This window comes from Passer domesticus, chromosome 13 (assembly GCF_036417665.1).
Source record: "Passer domesticus isolate bPasDom1 chromosome 13, bPasDom1.hap1, whole genome shotgun sequence".
Taxonomy (NCBI): domain Eukaryota; kingdom Metazoa; phylum Chordata; class Aves; order Passeriformes; family Passeridae; genus Passer; species Passer domesticus.
Genome location: NC_087486.1, coordinates 10571115 through 10598854, shown reverse-complemented (window position 1 = coordinate 10598854; position 27740 = coordinate 10571115). Strand labels below are relative to the sequence as shown.

The 27740-nt window shown below is 41.6% G+C and overlaps 1 protein-coding gene across 9 annotated transcripts; it reads left to right on the top strand.

Annotated features, from left to right (window-relative positions):
- Positions 1–26611, top strand: P4HA2 (prolyl 4-hydroxylase subunit alpha 2). Of its 9 annotated transcripts, XM_064387547.1 has the most exons (17): positions 1–69; positions 1165–1275; positions 6642–6734; positions 8423–8519; positions 9689–9840; positions 11282–11419; positions 12264–12503; positions 14156–14361; positions 15119–15295; positions 18767–18837; positions 19068–19167; positions 20105–20158; positions 22510–22569; positions 22638–22703; positions 24797–24865; positions 25269–25365; positions 26102–26611. In XM_064387547.1, the coding sequence occupies exons 3-17, from the start codon at positions 6653–6655 to the stop codon at positions 26170–26172; spliced, it is 1680 nt and encodes a 559-aa protein (XP_064243617.1). In that variant the 5' UTR covers positions 1–69; positions 1165–1275; positions 6642–6652; the 3' UTR covers positions 26173–26611. The 9 variants fall into 9 exon arrangements, with proteins under 9 accessions (XP_064243617.1, XP_064243608.1, XP_064243613.1 ...); XM_064387538.1 differs by lacking the exon at positions 22510–22569; XM_064387543.1 differs by lacking the exon at positions 22638–22703.
- Positions 26612–27740: the final 1129 nt, after the last annotated feature.

Below are 27740 nucleotides of genomic sequence, written 5' to 3'. Positions count from 1 at the left end.
GCCGGCGGGAGGTGGCGCTGGAAGGGCCGGGGCGCTTCTAGAACGGGCGGCGGGAGCGGCGGCCGCAGGGTGAGCGGGGCTGGGCTGAGGGCACGGCTACGGCCGAGCCCGCGTTCAGGGTGGGGACACGGGTACGGCCGGAGCCCGCGCTGAGGGCACAGGTACGGCCGGAGCCCGCGCTGAGAGAGCGGGGCAGGGCTGAGGGCTCAGGTACGGCCGGAGCCCGCGCTGAGGGCAGGGGCAGGGCTGAGGGCGCAGGTACGGCCGGAGCCCCGAGCGCTCCGTGCCCGCTGCCGCAGCCCCCCGGGGCTCGCCGGGGTCCCGCTGCCCGGCGCGGTCCGAGCGCTTTGCAGGCGTTCAGCCCTGGCGCCCCGCGGTTGAATGCTCGTCCGGGATCCTCGCTCCGCTGCTGGGGTCGGCGGGTCCCCGCGGGCCGGGCTCTGGGCGGTATCGCAAAACATCCCGCGTGTTAGAGGTGTCATCGCAAAAACGGTGGGAGAGCTTGCTGCCCTTCTCCGCGCTGTTTGGCTTTGATAGGACTGGCATTCCCGGCTAAGTGACTGCCAGCTGACTTTGCCAGCTGCATTGACCGGCTGCGCGTGTTCCCTGCCTGACACAGCTCAGCGCAGGGCAAGCGGTGGCTTAAGCTTCGGAAAGGTGTTCAAATCCCACTTGTTCTGCTCATGTCTCGTTTTGTTTTACTCTGAGCTTTGTTTACCAAAAAAAAAAAAAGCCTGTCCCTGCATAGTTGTGCAGCTGAGCTGGGGACAAGCCAGGAGAGCACAGGCAGCTGTGTGTGACCTGTGGGATGCGGCGTCTGAAGCCTCGCTGGAAAAGGCTGTGCAGAGGCAGGGGAGAGCAGCTGGTGAAAACTGAAGGCGCTGCACAGCTCAGCTGGGGCACAGCAGCTTGGCACGTCATGAGATGGCAAAACATGCCTTTGACTAGCTTTGACTAGACAGGAGTAATTTTTATTTCAGGAAGCAAAGAATGTCCTTGTAACCTGGAAGCAAGCAGGAGAGAGGACATGTAAATAAAGGCTATTTTTGGGACTGTCTGACTTTGTGATGTTTGGTGTTTCCAGCCAATAATCATCCCTCTTCCTCAGTAGTAAAGTAGTGTTCCCCAGAAGACATTTTTGTGAAAAAAACTCTTGCTCTTCAGTTTTATAGGTGCTCTGTGAGGGTGGAGTGGACCTGGAAGGCTGCTGTGGCCATCTTTACCAGGGTAATATTTCATCTTTCTGGTGTTAAGGACTTGGAAATAATCCCACAGGTATGTTGTGAATATATATAGCAATCAATTACTGCCATTCACATTTCACAAGCAGAACATTATTCTGCATTGGTAACTTGGCACTGCTGTGACACTAACAGACAAGAATGTGGCCTCTTGTTAATGCCATAATTTCTTGGGATTCAATTTTTTAATGTGACCAATCATACTTTGGGAAGCAGTGCAGGAATTACACACTTCAAAGAGAGTAACAGCAGAGGGAGCAGGGTTTACCAGATAGCATAAGAAATTTTTCACTGGAGGTTTAAGTCAGGAATCCAATCTGTTTATAATTTCCATGCTGTGTGCATTGGCCAACTTCCAAAGAAACAAGCTGTAAACATAGATATTTTTCCTATGACTAGTTCTGATTTTTGTGTATGGTTTTCTATATGTCAGAGACATGAGAACACAGAGTGTGGAAGGGGGCATGTTCTAGGGTGATGTTAGAATAGAATCAGCCTCTGAGATAATGCCTGATTTTAATTAAATTGACTTGAAAGAAACAGTTCACTGACAGCAGACCTTTTAATATGAAAAGAACTCTTATTTCTGAACAGGAAGATACTTTTAATGCTTTATATGAGCAAATGATAAGTTATTTCAAGTTATGTTAAAGTTATGGCCTTTGCACAGTAAAATACAGTATAGATATTAATGCTAAAAAAAATAAGCCCAGAGTCTTTTTGTCTTCACCAACACTGTGGGATTTGACTCCAGACTGCTTTATAAAGGTGGAGCTTGCAGAGTAAGATTCAAGTGGATTTGCTGTGCCTTAGACTTGCATCAGTTTTGTTCTCTACTGGAGTGTGGAAGAAACGTTTTGTTATGGCTTTAAAAAATTACTGGGAACTAATCAAGATGATTATGGCTTCTAAGGTGGTTATAATTTATTTTATGTTAAATGCCAGCAATTTTGCATGATTGTGCTGTGTCCTTGTTAATGCTTGCAAATAAACAGCTTTTCCTCATTTTCTTTTGGCTTGCCTTGAGAAGCACAAGGCAATCACGTTGCTGTTTTTGCTGGGTAATTACAATTAGTTTTAGATGCATATTAAAATGCTTTGTAAAGAAGAGCAGTGATGTTGGCATAAGCTGCTTCGAGCAATAAAACCAATGTGCTCTGGAGGAGGGGGCTGGGTTGAGCACTGGTGCATTTGAGTTCACGTGGATAATGAATTTCAGCTCTGAATTACTTGTTTCAAAGTCTTCAGCCAATGGTGTAGGTTTTCTTTCCTTAGTATTTAATAACTTTTAAAATGTTTTATAGCTGCTATCATGCACTGGGTGAATCTGCAAGACTTGAAATACTGTTACAAGTGGATGGTTTTATGGCTGCCTTTCTTGGTTGGTATTGAGAGAGGCTCCTCCTTGGCATCATCTTGAAAATCTGTTTATAATTAAGCCTATCTTTTGGCTCTTATTGAGTCAGCAGCCTTGCAGGTTTTTTGTTTATATAATTTTCCACTTAGTTATCATAAACCTTATTTACAGCCATCAGTACTGATAGCAGCTTAATGCCTTCTTGTGAAGCTTGTGAAGCTCCATTGTTTGTGGAGGGGAAAGGGATGGAGCCATCTGCAGCACCAGTTCAGTACTCCTTGGTGTGTCTGCAAGCAAGAGGGTAGGCTGGGAAGCAGTGGCATGTGGAGGAGCCCCTAGCAGACCTGTCTCATCCAATAGTCTAGCCTCAAATTGCTGTTTGAGGATGGACCAAACTTCAGAGCCTCAACTTTGTGTGCACCAAGAGCTCCTCAGTGGCCTGAAATGATCTTGAATTAGGGATTTGCATGTTGGATTTCACCATGATACTTAAATGTAGATACACATGGAAGCAGCTGCTTTCAGAGTGATTTCCCTGGTGTCTTTAACAGCACAGACAAGCACAGAAGAGGAGGCAGGCTGTAACCTTTACTTGTGTCATCAGCTTGTATGTTGTATCCCAGTAGCTCCCAAAAATGGTATTTAATCAGATGTTGACAGTATCTGGTTATGATACTTTGTCTCCCAAGCTTTATTTTTCTGCAGCAAATTCTGGGTCTGTAAACATGGAACTAAACCAGAGAGCCTTAATGACTCTGCCTTAATGACTTAGAAGAAACCATTGCTGTGTGCTCTGAAAACATTTTCCCCTCCTAGTATTTGGAAAAAGAGGTGACTTTGCTTGTAGCAGTTTGGAGCAGTTAGATTGCACCCCAGTTCCCCACCTCTCCTAAAGAAGCCCCATAGCAGAGGGAGTGCTGTCACCTTTAATTGAGGCGTGGAAGGACACTTCTTTTGGGTTTTTTTTCTGGAGTTCATGTGATCAAAAAGGGTTCACATATGAGTACAAGTAACACTCTGGTCTAATTTACCACAATAAAGGGTATGACTTGTATTCTTTATGTTGTACAGACTGGTCTTATGTTGGTTCCACTTAATTTAATTTTCCTGCATGAGAAGTCTGTGCAAATTTGGAACTGGATGAAGGACTTGCTTTTTTTTTTTGTCCCTGTTTTTAGTTAGGCTGTCAGGCAAGTGGAGTTCTCTTCTACTGTGGTGAATAAAGGAGACCATAGCATATCAGTTTGATCAGAAGCTGAGTCCTAAAGGCACTGGATGTAATAGGTATTTGTTTCCTCTTCTGACCTGAAAAAAGTCCTCCCTTTTGACTAGGAGCTGGCCTATGTTCTCTGTGACTGGATATGAAATTCAGAGCAAATGAGAAACTGAGAACCATGGTAGATGTGCAGGCAACTTCCCTTTAATATCTTGTTGATTATGAGGTTTTCAGAAAGCTTATTTAATAAAGAATTTGTCTAACCTGTGGAGAAAAATTCCATCCTTGTGTATTTTGTCTAGAACTTTTTTCCTTCTGCCAGTGTTCTCTGAGCCTGACTGCACACTTTCCACAGGAGTAATGATTCACTGAGGTCTTGTACTGTAAAGAAGTAAGAAAACCCACAGAAGAAAAGCCAGAAATATAGGCAGTATTTGTTCTGCAGAGGCTTGTTGTTTGGCATTTGTTAGATTAAAACACACTGCTTTACAAACATTTGTGTTGGTTATTGAGGCATGAGCTGCTCCTGGCCCTTCTGCCCCCTTGCCCTGCTTTCAGCTGGAGTGGGGTGGGCACACGTACGTGTTGCTGTGCACACACGCTCCTGCCAGCCAAGGCTGTGGTTATTCAGCCTCCTGTAACTCATTAGTTGTGCTGGTTTTCCCAGTAACAGCTGTGAAAAGAATGAACAAACAATCTGCCAACCCTGCAGCCAGGTGTCCTGCTTGTTTGAGCAAGAGCTGCTTTCTCCTTTTACTGAGGTCTCTGTTTATTGACTCAAGTAAAAGTGAGTGGGATGGCAGAGCTGTTGCAGATCTGCTATAAAGACAAGCTGGTAGCTGTAGTACTTCTTGGCACATTTCCTCAGCCATGAGAGAACATGGTGAGGAGGTGCAGGAGAGTGTAGAGTTGTTTTAACTGGAATATTCACTTGTAATTGTTCTCCCAGGCTTTATGTTGTGCATCCAAAAAACCACTCCATTAAATGATGGCAGACTATTCAGATGGACCGATGAGGCTTAATATATCCAAATTAATGTACTTCCCAAGTGCACTTGACTTGCTGTGCTTTCTGCTACATCACTTATTGTGGCTTGTAATGTTGGCAGACCTCTGCATGGCACTATTCACTCAGCTTTATTCATTTCTCAGATTACCCATGTACTAGTTCTTGACTAACTTAAACAAGCAGTTTGGGAATATGTGGTTTGCAGGAGGGTGAGAACAGAAGAGGGAAAGGAGGAGACTTTTTATGATACTGTGAGACATTTTCCTGCTTACTCATGCTTTCAAACTGTTGTGGTAAATTATTCTGATTTCTTGTGTAGTCTTGTAAAGCAATCAAAAGAATAATTTAAAAATAATCATTGTGCCATGTGATAACACACAACAGAGGACAGAGCTATTACTAATATTTTTAGTGGTGGTGGTGTCACTGAGGGTGAATTTGGTCTTTGTTTCTGTGGCACTGGTGAGCCCAGCTGAAGGTGAGAGTTTTCAGTTGTGCTGTGGTCTTGAAAGAAAGAAATACCCATTTTTCACCTTTTGTGGATATTTAATCTTTTGGAGGCAGATATGTGGAGCCCAAGGGAACGAGTTAGAGTTATCATAGAGTTATCTTTATTCCTTTCCTATTTGCTGCATTGCTTGAAATTTCAGGACACTCCATGTGTTTTTCTTTCCTTTTTTCCTTCCTTTCCCCTTTCTCATGTTAATTCCATTGTGCCCCCAATAGTTGCATTTTTACTGTATTTGAAGTTACTGGGTCTCATGTGGTAATTTTGAGCCACCAGTTTGCCCAGTTACATTGAGTAGGAAAAAGTAATAACTGCTTCCTGAGCTGAGGTGAGAGTTGTCACCTCCCTTCTGACCTGTGCCAGGGTGTGCCAAGAGCTCCATGTCTGAGCAGCCGTGCTCCTGCATGCGGCTGGCACTGGTGACTGTTCCTGCTTGGTGGACAGGCAGCTCTGGGGTGAGCTGTGCACTCAGTGCAGTGCTCCTCACAAAGCCCTGGAGAAGCTGAGAAGGTGTTCTGCTCATCAGGTCACCCAGGAGGCTCTTCTGCATGCCCCTTGCATCCCTTGCTTCACTTGACCCCATCTGCTCAGACTGGCTTTCCTCCCATACCCCTCAGGCTGTGCTTTTGGAAGTGGAACAATCTGATTTCAACATCCATCTTGGGGCTGGGTTTCTAAACTGGCACAGCCTTTGAAATACAGAAGTTCTAAGGGCTGTGCCCAGAGGCCAGTGTGCTGAGATAATGCATCTTGAATAGGCAGAGCTGGAAATTTCACTTCTAACTTTTCCAACCAGTGCTGACACTTCTAAACTACAAAATGTTCTATTTCTCTATTTGGCTTTCTCATTATTTGTGTTTCTAGACAGCTTTAAATAACTGAATTTTACAGAATGCTATAAACCCATTTAGTTTAGACTTTTATTATTATTATTGGAATATAATTTGTAGGTCTCATACTTTCCAGCTCTAGTTATGTCTGACATGGAAGGTGCTGAACTGCTCTTGCAAAAAAGCTTATTCTCACTGTCTCAGTGGACAATATGTATGTATAGTTTCCCTTTTCTTATGTGGGCTTTCCAGTGTCTTCCATTTAAATCCCAAAGAGAATGCAAGATAGTGTTTGATACTGTTAAGTAACAGCTCCTCTGGTTGAAGAAAAGTTTTTTCAAGCTTTACTAATTAAAATTCAGAGAATCTAATAATTTTCATGAGGTTAAAATGACTGGAGATAAAGATTAATGCTTTGGCTTGTTTCTCACAAATAATTTAATTATTTTTATTCCTTCTTTTCCTTTTAATTTTTTACAGGTATTTGGAAGATGAAACCTTGGCTGCAGTTGATGTTCTTCCCATGTGCTTTCCTGATCTGGCACACAGAAGCAGAGTTCTTTACCTCCATAGGTGTGGAAAGAACCAGTGCATGATGTTGTGGTGTGGATATTGTGATTGCTACAACTGTTCAAGTTATCATCTGAAGCATATGGCTTTCTTCATGTGCTCCTGTCCAACACTGTCTCTATTAGGAAAAGCTGCTCTTCTGCAGCATCAGTGCAATTTGTTTGCAGTTGGTTGACTTGGAGCACTGAGCAGCATGATTCAAGTTTCTCTGGGGCCTCTGTCAGTAAGATAAGATGGGCTCTGTGTTCTGTTCAGATTTGTGCATCTGTTGTCATCTTGAACAGAGCACACCACCTTATGCTAGAAAGCTTAGTCCTGAATTTGAGTTATGAAAATAGCTTAAGTGGTAAATATGTGAAGTTGTTTGTTTTTTTTTTCCACAGCACTCAAAATCTCCTGTCTTACCAAAAAGTTGAAGTTAGGTGTCAGAAGAAAAAATCAGTAACTCCCTTACATTGTGTGTTTTGCTAGGCCTGAGTAAATCCTAAGGAATTTGCATTGTAATAAATCTGTAAAATAATTTGATTTTTATGACAATTTAGTTCCTGTGTTCTAATAGGATCCAACTGTGTACGATTGTGGTAGAGCTTCAAATAAGCACAAACTGAGTTTTCTGCTGTTAATTGGTCTAACATTTTCCTGTCGAGCAGTTTGGGGACTTCCCCTCCATGAGGGCATTAGAGGCTGATTAACTGCCACTGGCTGTTCTCCAGCATGTCCTTTGAGTCGGTGGAGCTGTCTGAATGGCAAAGCTCAGAGCTCCTGGTGGGTTGTTCTGCACCACTGTGTGGAACTGCTCAGCCAGAGTCCTCCTGCCAGGCTCCTCACGTGCCCTGTGGCTGACTGAACAACACTTAACTACATGTGTTTTATTTGCTTCTGATTTTCCTGAGTTAAGTAGCATTTTATACAAAGCTTCCACAAAGGATCACCTTCTCTTTTAACTATTTCTGAACCTTTGCTAACTGAAAATAGCACATCCTGCTGCCTTCTATCTGCTTAATCATGCCTCTTTCATAATTACTTTGGAATGCTGGAGCTGTGGTTGCATTTATGAATCTAATAATGTTCTTTCAGTTTGGGCTTTGAAAAGCCAAGTTTGTCATAGCAATTAGGACTAATATGTTAGCAATTTCCACTAATGCTAATCAGGAGAGTGTGTGTGAGAGTCTATGAACATTAGTCTGAAATTCCTCTCTGTGTAATGTTAGGCTGTTTCCATGGTAACCCATATTGTAAAGCTGTAACTTTTAAATTATGGTGGTGATTACACTAATAATTTGTTAGTGTGACCTAATCTGTGTCCATATGTAGAACAGATGCTTTGGCAACCATTTGGATCTTTTGTTGCTCTGTCTCCATAGCTGTATGAGTGTCAAACCTTTCTTTAAATTGCCTCGCTTGCACTTGTAATGCTAAAAGTAATTCAGAGGCAGAGGAAGGGTCAGAGCAAAGCTACCTGAACTGTTGAAAATGGGACTTTAAAGCCCCTTGAAGCATTTGAATGCCAGACCTGTGTGTCTAATAGCTTTGTGGTTTACAGGCATTGAAGTGCACACTCTTAATTTGTCTGTTGTTTGTGTTGGTTTTAATAGCCCTGGAGCATTTAAGGTTTGTTTTTTTTTTTTTCTGTGCACTTGGAAATTGTTGCTGTTTTAGTACTGATGAATATTTGCTCCTCCTCTTTTTAGGTCAAATGACAGACCTGATCTATGCGGAGAAGGACTTGGTACAGTCTCTACAGGAATATATCCGAGCAGAAGAGAAAAAGCTCTCTCAGATTAAAAGGTAGGGGACATTTGTGTAATGAAGGGTGACAAAATGGCTCATTTGTGTTCAATCACACTTTGTCACCACTCTCTGATGCTAAATCTTGTTGGTATTTCCTCAGTAGATAATCACTGCAAGAGGATAGGTACTAACTAACGTTAACCTACAAGTGTCCCTGCTTCAGATATCACTTAGGATTTGCTGCTTTAGAAATGGTGCTCTGGTGGGCTCTCCCCACTTTGCCCTGTCCTTGTACCATCACAGGACTCCTGTAGAGAGGACAGACACATCAGTCATGTCAGGAGTCTTGTCATGAGAGCTGAATGCTTCTGTGTGCCAGTGCTCTGTGCTGTCTGTTGTTTCATGCCATCAGCCCTGCTTACAAGAGCCAAGTGTGGCAGTGGCATTCACCAAATCTCTGGGTTCCTTTCTGTGCTGGGGACAGTTCTCCTGCCCTGCTCTCTTCAGGTGCCAGCCTGGCTGCAGCACATCTCTGGTGTTGTCCTGATTGCTTGGATCACTGGAAAGGCTCTTGCTGACAGCTGACACTTTGTGTCACCTAGGAAGACTGTTAATTCTCCTCCAGGCAATAGCAATATATACTGGGGTGTGACAGGAGGATAGGCTGCATGAGCTCCTGGTGCAGAAGAGCCAAGTGCCTCTAGAAGGAGTTGTGCTTTCCAAAGGACTTCTGAGCTCGTGGCTGTGTGTGTCAGTCTGCCCCTCCTTTGGGAGTGTAGGATGAGGATAGAGCTATGGAGTAGTGGAATGGTAGGAATTCTGGTCACATATGCACAAAATATTCTTTTATTGAAAAGCTGCCCTTTAGAGGCAAAGCAATATCCTCTTCTAGTATTGGTTAAGAGAATATCTATTCAATCTGTGAATAAACTGATGTTTTTGAGGCTCATTACAACTGAGATGCATGCCTGCTGAAGTTAGGGAAAATATTTCCCTGCTTAGTATTTTAAACCTTTGACAGATACTATTGTAATTTAAAAGACTCCACTTTATTCTTGTGAACTTGAAAGGTTGAAAGCCAGTTTTGACAGTAAAAGCAGCAATAATTTGATCTAGATGTGTAATTTGAATGATTTAGGAAGGAAGATGTGCATTCCTAAATGCCTGAGAAGAATTTATGAATGCACATCTTCCTTCTTAAATCATGTGCACACTTCTCATTCCAGCTGGGCTGAAAAAATGGATATATTGACCAGCAAATCAGCCTCTGACCCAGAAGGGTATCTGGCACACCCTGTAAATGCATACAAGCTTGTGAAGCGTTTGAATACCGACTGGCTGGAATTGGAAAACCTGGTTCTTCAGGATACAACAAATGGTAAGGAGTTACAGGGGACTGCTGTCAGGAGGCAGCCTTGTGTTCTGGAAAACCACAAGCTTGGCTGTGGTTTAAATATTATTGCCAAGTTTGTTTAAAAAGCAGCTAAGGACTTGACTTGTGTGTACTGATTACCCAAGTGAGTAAAAGTTGCAACTGAAACATGTCTTAGTCAAGACTCAAACTGATTTATTTGGGGGAAAAGGGAGAATGGGACGTGCTTAAAGCTGTGCTGGTAACTGTTGAGTGTTATTGTTCTCATGTATATGAACTGCTTCATTTGCTTTCCCAGTCTGTTGTTTCTCTTGATGATCACTGTTTTTTGACCGTGTTGATTGAGAATAAGATTGAGAATCAAAATGAGTCCCATATTGAACTGGTGGGGATACAAGTATCAGCCCCAGCATTGGAATTGGCAGATGCTGTAGTCTGTCAAAACAAGGATAATATATGGTTGCTATCTCTAAACCTATCCTTCTAAATCAAATGCTTCCAGTACTAATCCTTGGGTTTGCATCATTTTTTCAAGTGTCTGCCTTAATTTGCTTGCATACCTCTTTTAAGTGGGGGTTTATTTTTACTGGACTCTTGGAAAGTGAGGAAGAGGTGGTTGTGTTTTTCAGGCAGAACACCACATGGTTTCCCTTGCTACTCTGCATATGCTAAAGTTTAGGTACTTGAAAGTTTTTTCCAGACAAGGCTTTTATTGCCTTTTGGAATAGTTATCCTAAATGGAAATAAAATACTCAAGTCTAGAGAGTATGTCTGTCACTAATTCTTTTTTTTAAAGGCTTGTTTTTCCACTTTGGCTTGCTGTAGGTTTGGAAATGGTTGCCTATTTTCCTTCATTTGATGGCTTCCTTTTGTGCCCAACCAACCTGCTGTGTAACCCTGATATGTTTACCTAGTTAATTTAATTTTATTTCTGAGTATCACCTGGTTTATTTGTCAGGTTTAACTCTCTCACTGAGAAAGGCCCTACGCTAGTGAGGGGATCCTGGATCAGGATCTCTGTCCCTGGAACTGAGATTTGGAAAGCTCTTGTGGCTTTAGAGGTTGAAATACCGAGTTGGAGATCATTGACCAGCCTGAAATCAGTTGTCTCTATGGGTATTGGAGGAGATTTGATGAAAACTTAAGTTTTCATGTCAGAAGGAGGCATTACAGGACAATGAAGATCATTAGATTCACATTGTGCATCAGTAATTTTGTGGCACAAGAAAACTGAGTTTAGATATGTATTATTTTTTACTCATGAGCCATATTTCTTGAAAAGGGACAGAAAACAATGTGTTTATAACTTTTGAGCCTAATAAGAGGCTTTAAATCTGGGGTATTTGAAACTCAATTCTCAAGCCAGAGCAGTTTCCTCTTCTGTGTCAATCTTGTACTGATATTTATTGAAGCTCTGGAAGTAACATCTTTCCCTTTTCCTGCAAAGGCTTCATTGCAAATCTCACAATCCAGCGTCAGTTTTTTCCAACTGAGGAAGATGAGACCGGAGCAGCGAAGGCTCTGATGCGCCTGCAGGACACCTACAAACTGGATCCTGAAACCCTCTCTCGAGGGCACTTGCCAGGTAAGTGCACCAAGGTCTCCTTGCCTTTAACAGGAAGGAAGTGGTGACATCCTCAAACTCTCTTCAGAAGTCCTTTATAAAATGAGGATTAACTGGTTTTGCCACAGATGTTTCAGAATATTTTGAAGATACTGGATGTTTGATTATTAGCTGAGTCCTGATGAATGCTGCTGCTGCTTATGAGACACCTACTGAAACAGGTTATCAGCTACCAGCGTGGTGTTTACAAACTGAATAGGCTTTGTTGGTGTGTGGGTAGATGAGCTGACACAATGTTTTTAGTCATAAGTATTAATAGCCATTAATAATTAACTGAATTTTAAGTCTTACATGTGCGTCTTCTGAGCTGGAGCAACTGGAAGTCAGTGCAGTCACACTCAACTGGACACCCAGTTTGTTTAAATCAACATCAGCTTCCTTATGCACAAATACAGAATTACAGGGAAGACAAACAAGCTGGCTGTGCACGTAGTCAGCATGTAGTCAGGCTTCTCTGATCATCTAACAGTGCTAGTCTGTAGGTTAGGTGAAATCTGTTATGATGTTAGTCTGCTCTTCCTTTGTCTACAGCAGAAAACACAATCATTTACCACTGTAACTTCTGTTAACTTCTCTATGTTTCCAAAGGAGTGAATTAGAATAAAATTAAGGTAGTTTACTCTTTAATTCTGATAGTGACCACTTTAGTACTAAACTTAAAATACTGTCAAAGCATTGTTTCTTAGAAACATTTTTGGATTATATTATATTACAGATTATATTATATTACAGATACTTCTCAATGTGCCTCGTGTTTAAGGCAAAGGTGCTTGTGGATTGCTGAAAGCTGTCTTTTTGTTTTTAGGAACAAAATACAGATCCTTCCTGACAGTTGGTGACTGCTTTGGCATGGGGAAGACAGCCTACAACGATGGGGACTATTACCACACTGTGCTCTGGATGGAGCAGGCCCTAAAACAGCACGATGAGGGAGAGGATACAACAGTCAGCAAAGTAGAGATCCTAGATTATCTCAGCTATGCTGTTTTCCAGTTTGGGGATTTGCACAGAGCCATGGAGCTCACCAGGCGGCTGATATCCCTTGGTAAGAGCAAAGACCATGTTACCTTAGCTGGGAAGTGCTGCCAGCAGCAGAGCTGAGAGCAGTTGTGGCCATCCACATTGGTGAGCTGACTGGAAAGGATATCCTGACAGATGACTTAAAATTAATGTGGGTCCTGAAAACAAGTCTATTTATACATGAAGTATCTTTAAGAAGCTGTCTTATGGTCCATGCTGTTGTTACCCAAGGCCCCGGTGTGTCTGACTGCACTCACTGCCTGTGTGTTGTGCTGGAGTGTACTGAGATACTGGGTTTGGCAGTGGTTAAAGCCCTGCTTGTCTCAAGTGCAGATCAGGGCTACCACAGATGTAGGCAGTGCTGCAACTTCTGTCAAGTCCTACTGACTCTACATATACCTCTTTGTTCCTCAGTGCAGGTACTCATGAATGCTGGAATACTTTGCCTGAGATCTTACAGTATTTATTTCTGAATATTCAGAACAAACTGAGTTTCTTAGAATCTCCTTTTATTTCTGAACTGTTTTTACTTTTCCCTTGAGTAAGCAAATAGGCCAAGCTGGATAGGAAGCTTACTTCCTGCAGTGGAAAGGTCTGTCCTCTTCATTTAGAGTTAACATTACCTGTGTTAGGTATTTGATGGGGTTTTTAATGAGCTGTGGTTGTTAATTTAGATATTAGCAGCATCCTGAGAGTGGGCGAAACCTTCCTATAGAAAAATATTTATTAGTCCTAATTTCTGCAGAACTAGAATTCTGAAATTAAAATTTACAAGAATATGAATATGCATTGAATCTAGCTCTAGGGGTTTAGCACTGATAGCAGAATGCAAATCCTTATCAGCAGCAAACAGTGGAATACAGTTGGCAGTCCCTTCTGAAAGCAGCAGCTTCCTCTGCTCTGGGCTCAACTTCCCTGTCTGGCCACTATTACCCTGTGCTCTAATGAGTGGTGACTGGAGTGAGCTTTTGGGTTGGTTCCATGAGATAAACACAGTAAAGTTGGGAAGGCCAGAAGGGAAAGAATCTGTTGTAGGTATTCGCGTCCAGAAACACAAATGTACAAGGAATTGTTCCTTCTCAGTTATCTGGGGTAAAGGTCTATTGATGATGATTATTGGTTCTTACCAACATCATTAATAAATCACCAGTATGTTCAAAGATGTTAGTGATCCAGGCTCCCTCCCATATAACCCTGTTAGAGCTACAGATGGATGCTGTAGGTGGGCTCAGAGCTTCCCAGCCTGAGAGGAGTCTTTGGGACTGAAGACTGTGGCTGGACTCCACCACAGAACTTGGTTAAAGTGTGCTTGTGCTGTGTGGGTGGGGAGCATGGTGAGAGGAGGGGTACAGCAAGTGGGCTACCTTGGTCTCTGGTGATCTGCTCATCTTGGGTAGAACTGGTCAGAAAAGTTGAAGAACAAAAACTTGTATTCTTTTTCTTGGAATACAAGTTTTATGATGGGCTTTTCTAGAAAGGATTCTTTTATATCCTTAGTGCAGCTCTTGTTTGCAAAGACAGAAGCTTCCCAGTGTGGATTTTCAGTGCAGACTGAAGCCAATGCCTTTGTTTGCCTGATAATGCTTTAGGAAGGGAAGAATTGGTGCTGTCTTCATACATGGACTTTTGTACTAACAGTTCCTGAGTTTGCAAAAATCTGTTTTTTCCTCAATATAGATAGCACTCATGAGAGAGCAGGCAGTAATCTGCGATACTTCGAGAAGCTGCTGGAGAAGGAAAGAGAGGAGAAGAAGGAAAATTCAATAAACAAGACTGTGACAACCACAGAAGCTGTGCAGAGTGGGGCCTATGAGAGGCCTCTTGACTACCTGCCAGAGCGCGATATCTACGAGGCCCTTTGCCGAGGTGAAGGGGTGAAAATGGTAAGGGACAAGAATTTCCTGACTATGCAGCCTTTGCATAAGGGTGGTCAAGCTTGGTGGGACATGTTATGTTTTTCCTTCTGTGAAGTTCAAGTTTGGTTCTGTCTAGGCTGAGATTTGTATCTTATATCTTGGCTTCTCAATCTTTAGCTGCTACACACAAACAACTCTTAGCTGTACCTCTTAAGGGTTGTTGAAAAGCGATTCTCCTCAGTCTGTCTACTCAGTTTTTTCAAAGCCAGCTGTACAGATACACAAGGAGGCTTTTTTCCCTGAGAGCTGATTATGCTTTACCACACACAGGGAATTGCATTTTTCCTTCCCTTTTGCATCTTAGACATGTTCTTCTGGAGTGACTACTTTGACAAAGTGATTTCCAATACCTCTCAACAAACATGGCTTCAATTCTTAGTCCAGGGAAAAAAACCAATTTATTTCATGGGTGTAGTCTTAATTATGAAAACCAGACTTTTTTTTTTACAGCTTGCTGCTTGTGTAGTTATTAAAGTGTAACCTATTATGGTTTAATTCCCTTAAAGGTTAGTGTTTCAGATGCTGCTCAGTGATATTTGGAGCAGAACATCTTGTTTTTAATTGCAGTGAATTGGAGAATCACTCTTGTTTACCTCTTGTATCTTCTGGTCACCTGATGGCTTTCACAATGTGTGTGGAATGAAGCTCATCTTCTTGTCTTATCTGTTTGAAATTCAAGAAAAGTGTTTGAGCAAACAATGCTTTGTTTGGCATTTTGTTTCAGACACCTCGAAGACAAAAAAGGCTGTTTTGTAGGTACCATGATGGAAACAGGAACCCTCATCTGCTCATAGCTCCCTTTAAGGAAGAAGATGAATGGGACAGTCCTCATATTGTGCGATACTATGATGTCATGTCTGATGAAGAAATTGAGAAAATTAAACAACTGGCTAAGCCAAGGGTAAGTTTCCCTTTTTCCATCTCACTAGTGACTGCTAATTCCATGCTTCAGTCTCTATTAGCAAGGACTAAGCAAAGGATTTGAAAGACTGGTTTCATACTACAGATGATACACTGCAGCTGTGAGCCTCAATGGAATGATTTTGAAACTGCCTGCTGATGTAGGACTGTAAAGCCCAGGCTCCCAAAGGTATTTATGCATTGTTGCACTTAATTATGCAAAGTTCTCAGTAAATGGCTTAGAAAGCTTTAAGAAATTAGAGACTAGACTTGAAAAGATAAATGGCTGACTTAAAATCATAGGAGTAGGTGTGCAATATGTCTTGAGTCTGCCTTTTGGACTGGAGCCAAAATTAAATGAAATTTAAAAACCCCAAATCTCAAGAGAAGTGGAAAGACAAACATCTAAGTTGTGCTAGAATAATACCTAGAGATTTGGGGTTGTTTGTTGGTTTTTTGTTTTTTTGTTTTTTTTTTTTGGTTTGTTTGTGTATCCTTGAATCCACTGCTTCTGTTCTAAACCATAGATATTTCTTGTTACTCATGATGAGTTCTGGTGACTCTGCACACAATAAAAAAAGCAGCTACCTCATGCAAAGATAGTAATTATCTGTTTTTTCTGGAGGTGGAATTTTCTGCCTGTCACCTTTCTGGCAAAAAATAGTACAGCACTGTGATAGTAGTATACACCCCCTTAGTTTTTCTGTCAGGTCTGAGCAGAATGTAAAACTGACAAATCTTTGCTTATAGAGGAGTGGTTCATTTTAGCACTCTTCAGGCTACCACTATGAAACATGGTACTAAAATTCCAGTGAAGACTTACCCTTCTGTAAGTATTTCTAAATGGAAGCCTGAATAGTTAGAAACAGATTGAGAAACTGATGTTTCCCAAGATCTTTAATAATTTGGGATGTTTGTGAAGCTGGTCTTCTATGACTACCAGCCAGCTAGGGAAGTGTTGGCTGAACACTCCTGTCTCAGTGAGGAATCTCACCTCCTTAAATGGAGAATTTTTCCTATTACATCATAGTAGAAAACTTCAAGAGCTTCAGATAAAATGGAAGTATTCACATAGAGCATATCACTTAATCTATTTTATCAAATAAAGCACTGTCTAAAGACAGCTGGTTTTTTTCTTTTTTATTCACAGTTTTATGGAAAGTCTTAATGCTTGTCTCTGAATTTTGCATATATTACTAATGTTAGAGGAATTTTTCATGTAATCTGTGTAGTGTAGAACTGTAGTCAGTCCCTAGAAGAGTAGGTAAATATTATAGCCTTAAGATTCAGATGAAAATTGTCAATTTTAAAGAAGCAACCATTTTCTTCTGAGTTGTCTTTTCTAAACCTATGTATAGCTCAGCTGCAGGAATAACTTTAAATTCTGCAGTATTACTGAAAGAGTAGAAAATGCAAGTGCTGTGGTGAGATGGTCTTTAATAAATACAGCTTAATTTTAGCCTGGAAATTTTATTAGGAATCATGGAAGCTTTCAGACACAACTGTGAAGTGTTATTTTATTTTAGGCTCAGAAAGGTGACCACTTTGTTTATTCTAAAATGCATTTGCAAGAAGATTTTACTTTTGAGTCCAAGCACTTAAACATTATCTGCAGTTTACACTTGCCAATACTTTCTGTAGAGAAAGAACATCTGTATGTGATTGGGAGTAGCTGCACTTGAGTTGCTTTTTATGCTTGTTTTGCAAAATGCAATCACTATTATTCCACTTCCAAAAAGTAGATCCAGCTTTTCAGGCAATTCATCAGAACTGGCTGGGGGAGGTCAAGAAAATTCTTAGCTCTGTTGATGTGGATGACATTGGGCCAGGTCTGTCATTGTAGTGTGAGAAACATATTCCCAGAATTCTTAATGTTACCTGCAAGCCAGGAATGTCTGAACAGGCGAGAATATGGCATGAAGTGGGGAGGCATGAATATCTGAGCTCATGCTACAGGGTTTCAGCAGTGCAGAATTTCAGAAGGAAATAACAATGGAGAGCTTGCTAAACTAAACAGACTCTGAAACACTCAGTGAAGCTTCTGACCAATGAAGGGTGTTACGATTTTTGAAAGCAAATGCCTCTTACAAGGCTGATTGAATGCCTCTTACAAGGCTGATTTCTCCACCCTGAGAGAGGAAGCCTCACATTTATCAGTTGCTTATACCAACTGAGATGTTGATTGTGTGTCTTAAGTGAAGAAACCTGCCTATCAGAGCAGATGGGAAATAATATCAAAGCAGTCAGGCTTATTGGAGTTCTGATTTATTTAGATCATATGCTAGGTGCAGAAATCAACCAAGCATATACAAGCTTGAAAATGGCAGCAGAATGAAAAGGCTGGGAAGCAAAATATATATCCCCAAAGCTATGCTTCACTGTACCAGTGAAGAACAACATTCAGTCAGCCTGGCTCTTCTGTTATAATTTATACAGGCGAAATCTGGAACAAAATAACAGTGAGTCAGAATTACAGCAACAGCTGTGCCAAGAACTCTTGTATAGGGACAAGACAGCTGACATGGAGTGAAAAGCTGGCTGGAGACTTACTTGAGGAAAAATGAAGGAAATAATGACTGCATTCTCTGAAGAAGATGCAAATAAAAAGGCCTTCTATGACCTATAATTAAGTGAAAGAAAAGAGGTATGATTTAGAGTGTGTGTGGTTGGCAGGAGTTAAATTTAAATGTGGTCTGAGTTTACAGTCAAAGAAAAGAGTGTCCCAGTTCTTGTTCTCAGCTGCAAGAATGAAACCAAAGTGAGCTGGTGTATTGTTAGCAGTCATCTGTCACTCTGACACCACAGCAAACTATCAGTTTTGCCAAGTTCCATTTTTTCCCCTACAGATCTGCTCATGTGGCCTAAATGTGATGATACTCACTGTTTAAAATGTCTAGGTGTGCTGTGTTTTTGCAGTTACCTTCATCAGAACTAGCTGGAAAACTTGAGCATGGAAATGTTGAGAGTTGTCTTTGGGAGTTTTCTACTACTGGGCATTTGCTTGTCCTGTAGTTTTTGCAACTTGTTCTGTAAAAGTTTTTACTTGTTACTTTACATCTGAGAATGGGGTTGGGTTTTTAGTCCACATCCAATGATTTTCTCTTTGCCAGGAACTTGAACTTCATATGTTGTTAACTTTTGTTGTTGTTCCCTCTTGCTAATATTGACTCCAGCTGTTTTAAAAAAGTGCCTTCAAAACCTGTTTAGCAAGCAACTCATGGATTGAATCAATATCATGTCTTGTGCAGTCCATTAGACTCTTTTTCCAGGATCAAATACAGGTGATGGATTGTACTTGTGTTTCTGCATGTGTGGTGTTAGCATGAAATCAGATCATAGTCTAGGTTGAAGCTCTTTCATCCAGTGAGTTACTGAAGTCAGACAAATGAGGTGTTGCTTTTGGTAAGATGTGAGAAATTTTCTATCCTGTAGCTGATGTGTTTCTTCCCCCTTGGGATTTCTTTTGGCACAGCTGGCACGAGCCACAGTACGTGATCCCAAAACCGGTGTCCTTACAGTGGCTAGCTACAGGGTATCCAAGAGGTAAGCAGAGGGAAGGGCTGAGCTTTAAGGTTTTTGTGCTTAACAGCTGCTGTTTGCTACCTGCTGTGTCTGAAAACTTGAACTGCTTTGCATGTAACCAAAGCTTTCCCAACAACTGCATGGAAATGGCTCTTGTAGCCATCTGACAAAGGGCACAAGAATCCTTCTGCCTTGGGAAGTGTGATGTGGTGATTGGTGTTGTAAATAATGCGTTGCTGTCCTTCCCTTAGCTCGTGGTTGGAGGAAGATGATGATCCTGTTGTGGCCAAGGTGAACCAGCGAATGCAGCAGATCACAGGGTTAACAGTGAAAACAGCTGAGCTCTTGCAGGTTGGTGCACTGGCTGCATCCTGGTGGAATTAGCTGCTGGTCTGGTGCAGACAGATGTTTTCCCTATGTATGCCAGGCAGAGAAGGGTGGAGATACCAAAGCAGTATAAGATAAATTCATGCAGGAATCTGATATTTTCCAGTTTGTTCTGAGGGAAATGCCTGCTACTTATTTCTGAAGTCTGCAAAAGCTTATTCTCTGTCCTAGTTCAGTATTTCTAAGACCCAAGTATTTTTTGCTATAGTCTCATATGAATTCTGATCTTTGGATGGCTGTTGGGAAGAAGAGTGCCAGTAGTACAGCACTGCCAGAATAGCTGTATGTTAGCCTATTCACTGTTTCTCTTCCTCCCTTCTCCTTGAATTCCTGTTTCAGAGCTTGATAGAAATACTCTTGATTACAGGCTATCCATAGAAACCAGGTAATTGTGTAGTGATCTGGGAGACACATTAAGTGCAGCCTCAGAGTAACTTAAGCATGTTATGTGATTATAAAGTAAGTGAAGAGGTGCTTTCAAGTTAATTTTCTGTGAAACTGAAGAGGCATTAGTGTGTAGCAGATCATACTTGAGTGGCCCAGAGTCCAGTTCTGTCCCCTAGGCTGAACTCACAGGGAATTGAATGCTTTAATCTGCCTTTCCTTCAGAGGAAGGAAGCAAGAATGTGGTGAAACTATTGCTGCTGAATGTTAAACAGGCTGCTGTAGTGATGAGTACAAACCCTCAAACTACCAAAGGGAAAAAGCACTCAAGTTGTTTCTCATCTGTGTACCTCAGTTCCGGCAATCTAAAAATAAATCAAGTGTGCTGTAGATAATCATCTTACCACAAAGTGCTGTTTCTCAGAGCATGCTTTGGGTTTCTGAGAGCAAGTGCTGTTCTGCAGCAGTCACTTGCAGTTCAGTACATATTTATGTGCTTCCTTCTTCCATGCTGTAGGTTGCCAACTATGGAATGGGAGGGCAGTACGAGCCACACTTTGATTTTTCTAGGGTAAGATCTCACTTGCAATTATTTCTTAGTGGGGTGGGGAGGAGGGAACAGTTTGGTCTGAGAGAACTTTTGAAGGTGTTTTCTGTTAGAGCGTTTAGTATGTAGCCCTGTTGCATGGATGGATTATGAATTCTGAAAAGTCTTTGCACTGCCTTCTCTGATGCTGAAAGTTCAAGAGAATTATGAACAAATCTCCCTGCTTACCTTTGGGATCTTGATTCCTTACACAGTACAGAGACACTAAAAGAGTCATGCAGCACTTGAATGTGCTCTTTGCATTGTTTTGTTTGTAAACGGAGGTCTGCAAGCCCTGGAGTATGAGTTTACTGTGTTCCATTTGGCTTCTTGAGTTCAGTGATGTGGTCCAAACCCTGCTTTGCTGGGTGCTTTAAAGCATTTTGCAGGAGCTGACTGAAGCTGTCTCCTTCCACCTTCCTCCTGAAAAGCAAACATTATGGAAATCCTAACGTGTTGTACAGCCCTTCTGGCAGACCCCTGAGAGTGGCTGCAGCACTGGGGTCTGGAAAGAGTTCCCTGGCTTGGTTTTGAGGCCAGTGCTCCAGCATGTACAGGTGGTGGTGCTGGGTCTTCATGAGGCACTAGAGGGCTCTGCCTGGCAAAGAACAGCTCTGGTTTGCTGTGGGAGAAAAGAGCAGATTCTTAATAATGACCCTCAACAAGTTCATGGATGTGCTAAGCATACTGAAGAACTGTGGTGACTGGTAACTTCAAATATAAAATCCACGTGATTCCTTCATTTCTGTGGTATTTCAGTGGGATCTGGCATAATTCAGATTGTCCCAGTGGTTTTACCTGGTAGGAGGGATTGCTGCAGCCAGAGTATACAACCCAATAATTGAGTGCAGAATTGAAGCCTCCCAACTGTTTAAAAAATTTAAAAAAAAATCTGAGTTTTAACACTATGGAAGCTTGTATTCATTAGCTTTGGCCCATTCTGAGAATTTTCCTCTTAACTTCAAGTCTGCTTAGTTTCCTGAGTTGAGCAAGTGTTCTTAAATTCTGTTCAAAGCCTTTGAACTCAAGGACCTCAGGCATCAAATTGGCCGCTCTGGACTTTACTTTTGGATTAGGAGCTGGAGCAGAGCTCCACTTGGAACATAACCTTGGCTGCACTTGTCAGCTGAGGCAAGGCCCTTGCAGAGGTTGCCACAGTTCCAGTCTGGTCTTGCAGGCTCTCTGTGGATCACAGACTTTGTGTTAAAATAGAGGTGCTGCTGTGTCTTCCCCAGCTTCTGATCAGCCTTGAAGCTTTTTATTCCCTTGCAGCTCTCAAATAGAGGCACTTCAGTAGCTGCCTATTACAACTTGGAGATTTTATTGATTGTTCAAGTTAGATATTTTGCTGTTGAAGTTCAGAAATTCATAGTTGGACCTGGCATAGCAGTGGCAGTAACCAGGGAATTCTCTGTTATCTCAGTTCTTATGTTGACTTTTTTGGATTGGATTTGCATATGCAAGTCTTGGGGTTTTTATGAACACATTTCAGGAAAGACCACTTGTTTATTAAAACACGCTTCAAGCAGATTGAACTACAACACCTTAGACATGGTCACTGTGGATTTCCCTGCTGTTTGTCTTTTTCAATACCGATTTATTGTTTTCTTTAAATGTTGAACATTACTGCTTTTTTGTGTAAAAATGCAGCTTGATATCTCCTGACTGGAATGACTTCCTGACTATTAGCAAAGTAGATAAATATCTAATTTCATTTTTTTGAAGGAAAGACACTGGTATCCTAGGTGTTCTTTCTGTTTCTGCACTGGCACCAGTGTGATCTCAACTTCAACAAATGAAACTCAATATTTTTTACACACTAAAGACAATTTGATCTTTTTGATGTGGTCTTTAGTCCTAGACAGGCAACCACCTGAAACTACTCTATAGTTTTGTCTGCTGTCAAAACATGCATTTGCTCTTCTCATGACAGTGTTTCTTTGAGTTGTTACATTTACAAGACTCTGTTATCTAAAGCCCACTGAAGATTAATTTTTTGTATTCATGTCAGTTGTTGCCTTTGGATCAGTGCCCAGAACAATAATGGCCTGTTGTTGACCTTACTTGGATAACATCTGTGCCACAGGCCCTGAAAGCATTGCTTCTATTCTCCCTCCAGAATTGTTCAGTGCAACTTCTCATTGCATCCAAGTGTCCTGTGCATGCAGCTGTGCACCCTGGCTGCCACTTGTGATGGCTTTAACGTTGCCCTGTATCACTCATCCCCTTTCTATTCCAACTCTTCAAATTGGGTTGAGGATCTCTGCAGGGCTGCACGTAGGTAGCTCTGGTGAGAGCCTGTTTGGAACCCGGGTTAAAGTTGTTGTCTGTTGCAGCGACCCTTTGACAGCACACTCAAATCGGAAGGAAATAGGCTAGCGACGTTTCTTAACTATGTAAGTACCTCTGTCTGTCTGCTGTCTGGGAGCTGGAAATGTGCAGTTATTCTCATTTAATTTTATAGAAAGATGAGCCAGATGCTTTCAAGCGGTTAGGGACTGGAAATCGTGTGGCCACTTTTTTAAACTATGTAAGTATGATGATCCTTTATGCATTGAGTGTAACTTTAGCAGCATCTTTTTACAGCTTGTGCAGTTGGTTATTTGTAGAGATTTCCTGGCATCTGGCAGTAGGGATTTCATTATTCCTGCAAGCATCAGGTGCTGTCCCATCTGAATTGATAGAATTTTGGTGGTATTTAACGTCAGAGCAGCAAATTTTTAATATAGGACCCATCTTCTCCTTCGGGTCACTCTGCTATGGAATCTTTTACTTAAGTGGATTCCGTGGGGGAAAGGAGACTTTGATTAATTTCTCAGAGGGAAATACGTGGGGTACTCATGTGGTATGCTTTTGGAGAACTTGACTAGCAGCCACTTAATGTGAGACAGTCGTATTTTTCCACCACTGTTCGACAGCACGTGATGTTGTGGTCTGTGATCCTGTTCCTCAGATGTGTGGCAAAGCCAGAGTTGCTCAGTTGCTCAGCACAGCTGCTGCTTCAACAAAGACAGGCAGAGCTGATAAACTTGGTGCAACTAGGCTGCAAGTGCAGATTTGAAAGATTCATTAGTTGCATGCATTGCACAGCCCACAGACCATGTACACTGGGATCCTAAACAGCTGCCACTGGGAATAATGGCCTTGTTTTCACAGTGGTCTTCTGACACTATTTTATCTATCAACCTGTACCCACTATATCTTTAGGATCATCTCATCTTCTGTATTTAAGATTTTAATGATACAGCTTAAATATTTTCTCACAGAATTTTAAATTTGTTTGCTGACATCATATTTTGAGAGTGAATTGCAGCTCAGAACAGAACCAGAAACACTTTCAACTTGATATGGCAGGGAGGGATATAATCTTCAAAACAAGAATTGGAGCTAGATGGGTAGCTGTGAAATACTCTGCTGCAAAGATATTTTAGTTTTAAATTGAGCCAATCTTAATTTTGTTGGCTTCTCAGAATTTTGGATGAGCTTTGATTTAGAAGGAACAATACACATCTCTGCCAGTTGTACATGGTCAAAGGCACTTTGCCCTTATAGAACTCATAACACATCATACAGGTACCACCAGCCTTACTAAAAAGAGTAGTTGTGTGGCTAAGACATGTGCATTAACTTGCAAGGCTGCATGCACACGCTTTCTAGTTGGAAGAGGCAACAACCTGTGCACCTGTGGCATCTGATGCCCTTTTACTGTACCAAGCAGGAGGACACCAGAGTGGTAATGACATCTGCTTTAAACAGAAATCCAAGTTACAAGGGATTGTGGGGACTTGGGGAGTGTGTTAATTGTAGTTTTTAAATTTGGTGGGAGTTGAATCTGACTAATTGGTTTCTTTTAATTAGAATCTGACCCAAAGCTTACTGAGTTGTTCTATTTTTGATGGGAACATTTCTAGAAACTTTGGTGTTTGAGTCAAGTCTAGAATTTACAATAAATCCATTGTTACTGATGAATACAATAGGGTTAAATTTATTCCATTGTAGAGGGCAAAGCATGAAGATACATGGTTTTGTTTAGTCACCTAGCTATAGCTGTAGGAGCTTGAGTGCCTAAAGCACTTGAAATTGCTTAAGACTGTTGGTGAGCAGCACAGAAACAGTGCAGAAAGAGAAGCTTTCTAATAGTTTGTGTAGTTTTTGAAGTGGTTGACCAAGATGCATAAACTAAGTTATGAAAATGAGTTCCAAAGGCATGGTTTCAATTTACAAGGAAATATGTGGTTTAACAGACACTTGTTTTCCTAATTGGATCATAAAGCAGAATGAAATTCTTGAAACCAATTTCCTCTGAAGTCCTCTCTCTTGTTCTAGAATATAAGGTTATTGACATTGCAGGTACACAACTTCTAGTGGCTAGTTGAAATAGAGGATACATAATCTAGGAAATACATATCTAGATATACGTAATATGGACAAAAACCTTCAGCTGAAATAAAATGTTTCAACAGCAGGTACTGCTTCTTCTGTAGTTGGTGCAGAAAGTGCATCCTCTTCATCAGTGCTGCTGGTAGAGGTGCAAGTGGAAATATCAGGCCTTGGGACATAATAGTTTGTGGGACTGTATAAAAAACCTTGTAAATGTACAGTTTGTGGACTTTGTTTTCTCAGATGAGTGATGTGGAAGCTGGAGGAGCTACAGTTTTCCCAGATTTTGGTGCAGCAATATGGCCCAAGAAGGTAAAGTCTGTTTATGTGTTTGGGTTTATTCTTCTCTCTCCACTTGCTGTGTCTCCCTCAGCACAGTCCATATAAGTCAGCTGATGTGACAAGTGCAGTTCATTGCAGCTGCAGTGATCTTGCAGACCAAAGGGCATCTCCCTTTGTTGGTGATGTGTGAAGTGAACAGTTTCTCTGTACAGCTGTTTTTAACAAAGGAAACTTGTGTTCAGTAGAATTTCTCTGTACTCTGAACTTGGCTGTACTAGAACATGACTGAGAGCTTTTCATGTGCCGTTGATGGTGAGCTGTTCAAGTGCTTCCAGCTGCCTGCAGCTGAATCCATGGGCATCCTCCTCCCCTTACTTTAACCTGGTGATGTTGACTAGCTTCTGACTAATCCAGATCTGGTCTCACTTTTCAGGGAACAGCAGTGTTTTGGTACAATCTCTTCAGAAGTGGTGAGGGGGATTACAGAACAAGACATGCAGCTTGTCCAGTACTAGTAGGATGTAAATGGGGTAAGTAATACTTCTTTGGAAACAAATCCTGAAGGGAAGGGTCATGTATGTAAAGCTGGGGATACACTGACCTCTTATAAAAGCATTTAATAACCTAGATACCCCTTCAATTACTGGAGTTCTTTGGCCATAATGAAACTTCCTGCCATTAATCTCATGAAGTATTAAGCAGCTGCATTGTACAGCTATAGTTTTTCTAATGAGTTTTTGTGTCAATGGCAGCATAAAGTGCAAGACTGTCACTGGGTTTGTGTAATTTATCAGCATCATAATGACTTGAATTGTCACTTGGCTAGAATCAGGTCTATTCCTACAAAGATCTGCCCATAGTTTGAGCTGCAAAAGGATGAGAGCTTCTTTTAAGGTAAATGGGAGTGTCTGGACATTAGGAATTTCTGCTTCCTACTGAAAGCTTATCAAGCTTCATATCATCTATTCCCATACCTATATCCCCTAGCCTCCAGGTGTGCCCCTGGAGTGCCAGAGCATGCTGATGTCAGTGATGCAAGCCCCAGATACACTGCTCTGTTAGTGTTGGCTCCAGAATTGTGCACTGGGGAGGATCCTTTCTTCCCCAGCCTTTTGCATCTTTCTATGTGTTTTCCCCTGGGTGAGTAGAGAAGTATAAACATGGATCCTCAAACTGAAAGATTTTACCTAAAGTATCCATCTAGGTTGTGATGTTACCCATGCTGGGTACATGGTGATAACTAATTCCAGTTCTCTGTTTCCACAGTTTCAAATAAATGGTTTCATGAAAGAGGAAATGAATTCTTAAGACCTTGTGGGAGAACAGAGGTTGACTGAACTCCAGCCTGCTGCAGACCTTTGTTTCTGTCTCCTTTTCTACTGTTGTTTGTTCCAGTTCATTTCTAAGAAATGATCCATCTTTTTCTCCAAGAGTCCTGGCACTTTACTACAATAGAACAATAAAATCTGTAACACCTGTGAAAGTAAATGGCATTGTACACATTCATGTGTTTTGGTTGCAGTTATTTCCACATTTTCCCTGCCTTCCTCCCCACAGTCTTCCTCTGTAGTAGTGGTGCAAACAGTGCTGTGAGCAATTCTGTTTGTTTGGGTGCTCGGTCTTGTGCCTTTTGTACCTCAGATTTAGATGTTAAATATTTCTTTGAACCAAAGTTTTTTTTTAAAAAAAAAGTTGTGTACATGTTGATTTTATTGTATTTCTATGGATCACAAGTTTTAAAGCAAAAATAAATGTTCTTTCCATAAAGTCATTCTATATTTGGAGTCCTTGATTTGTGCATCAGTGTTTGGTTTTAGGGAACACTGGGCTTTTACTTTTTCCTCTGAAGGCCTGTTGCCTTGTTCCCCTTTTTCTGCAGAAAATAGATCATGATTTTGGACAGTGTTCTGTCTCAACACATATGGAAATCAGTAGGATGTTTTGCAAGCAAATCTTAATCGACTGCTGTAGACTGGAGGAGGGTTTTGTCATGCCCTTCAGGGAGGCTGGGAATAATCCTTCCCTGTGATTCTCCTTTGCCCTTTTGCTCTGTTTACATGTGAGTATTGGCCCCAAGCCAATGCATGGAGAACTGGAATGAGGTCCCATTTCTGAATTATTTGCAAAGAAATTAAAGTTAATTGCTGAAAAAAAAAAAGCAAACGTTACGGAGAAACAGGCAAATGTTTCAGAAATGTAGGTATTGGTGTTAGTTCCAGGATCTTGTACCAATATGTGGCTCTGCAGGTGAACTGATTTTGGAGCCACACCCTGGCTGGGTGTGATCTGAGCCTGACTCCATGGGACCATGGATGGCTGCAGGTGAACTGAAAGCCAGAACTGGTAATGGTTGTACAACTATAAGCTGGTTAAAGATGTTCTTGGGCAATAGTTAATGTACCAATGCATGGAACTGGCTTGAGACAGTGAAAGAAACTTCAATTGCACCAAAACATCCACTTGCAGTCAATGTTGTCATTTGACCAAGGCTGGTTTGATTTGTCCTGCATTGCCCTGTGCTGTGCAAAGACTGAGGTAAGGCTTAAAACAGGTGTTGGGCAGGGTTAGAAGCAATTCCCCTGCTGTCCTCTTGGGAGAGACTCGTAGTATGGGAGAGTTTTACCTGTTAGATATAATACATGGCATCAATTTACTCTATCAGTATTAAAGCAGTGTGGCTCAGCAATGCATCTTCATCTGCTCTTGTGCTTTATAGGTAAAGAACTGCTCCATTTGAGGATTATTGCTTCATTTAGATGCAGCATGCACCTGTACTTGCTAAAGATTTTTCTATTAAACATGCACAACTGATTAAAGAAAGAGGACTTGCCTTGTCCAGACAGAGTCTTGCTGAGCTCAAGTTGTTAATAACACTGGAGTGAGACTCTAGACTTGTGACTAAGCT

Bases quoted from the DNA above. Each gene is read 5' to 3' on its own strand.
- P4HA2 (XM_064387547.1), top strand. From the start codon at position 6,653: ATGAAACCTTGGCTGCAGTTGATGTTCTTCCCATGTGCTTTCCTGATC. The intron at 14,362-15,118 runs GTAAGGGACAAG...ATTTTGTTTCAG, and splicing joins GAGGTGAAGGGGTGAAAATG to ACACCTCGAAGACAAAAAAG. The intron at 20,159-22,509 runs GTAAGATCTCAC...TGTCTGTTGCAG, and splicing joins CACACTTTGATTTTTCTAGG to CGACCCTTTGACAGCACACT.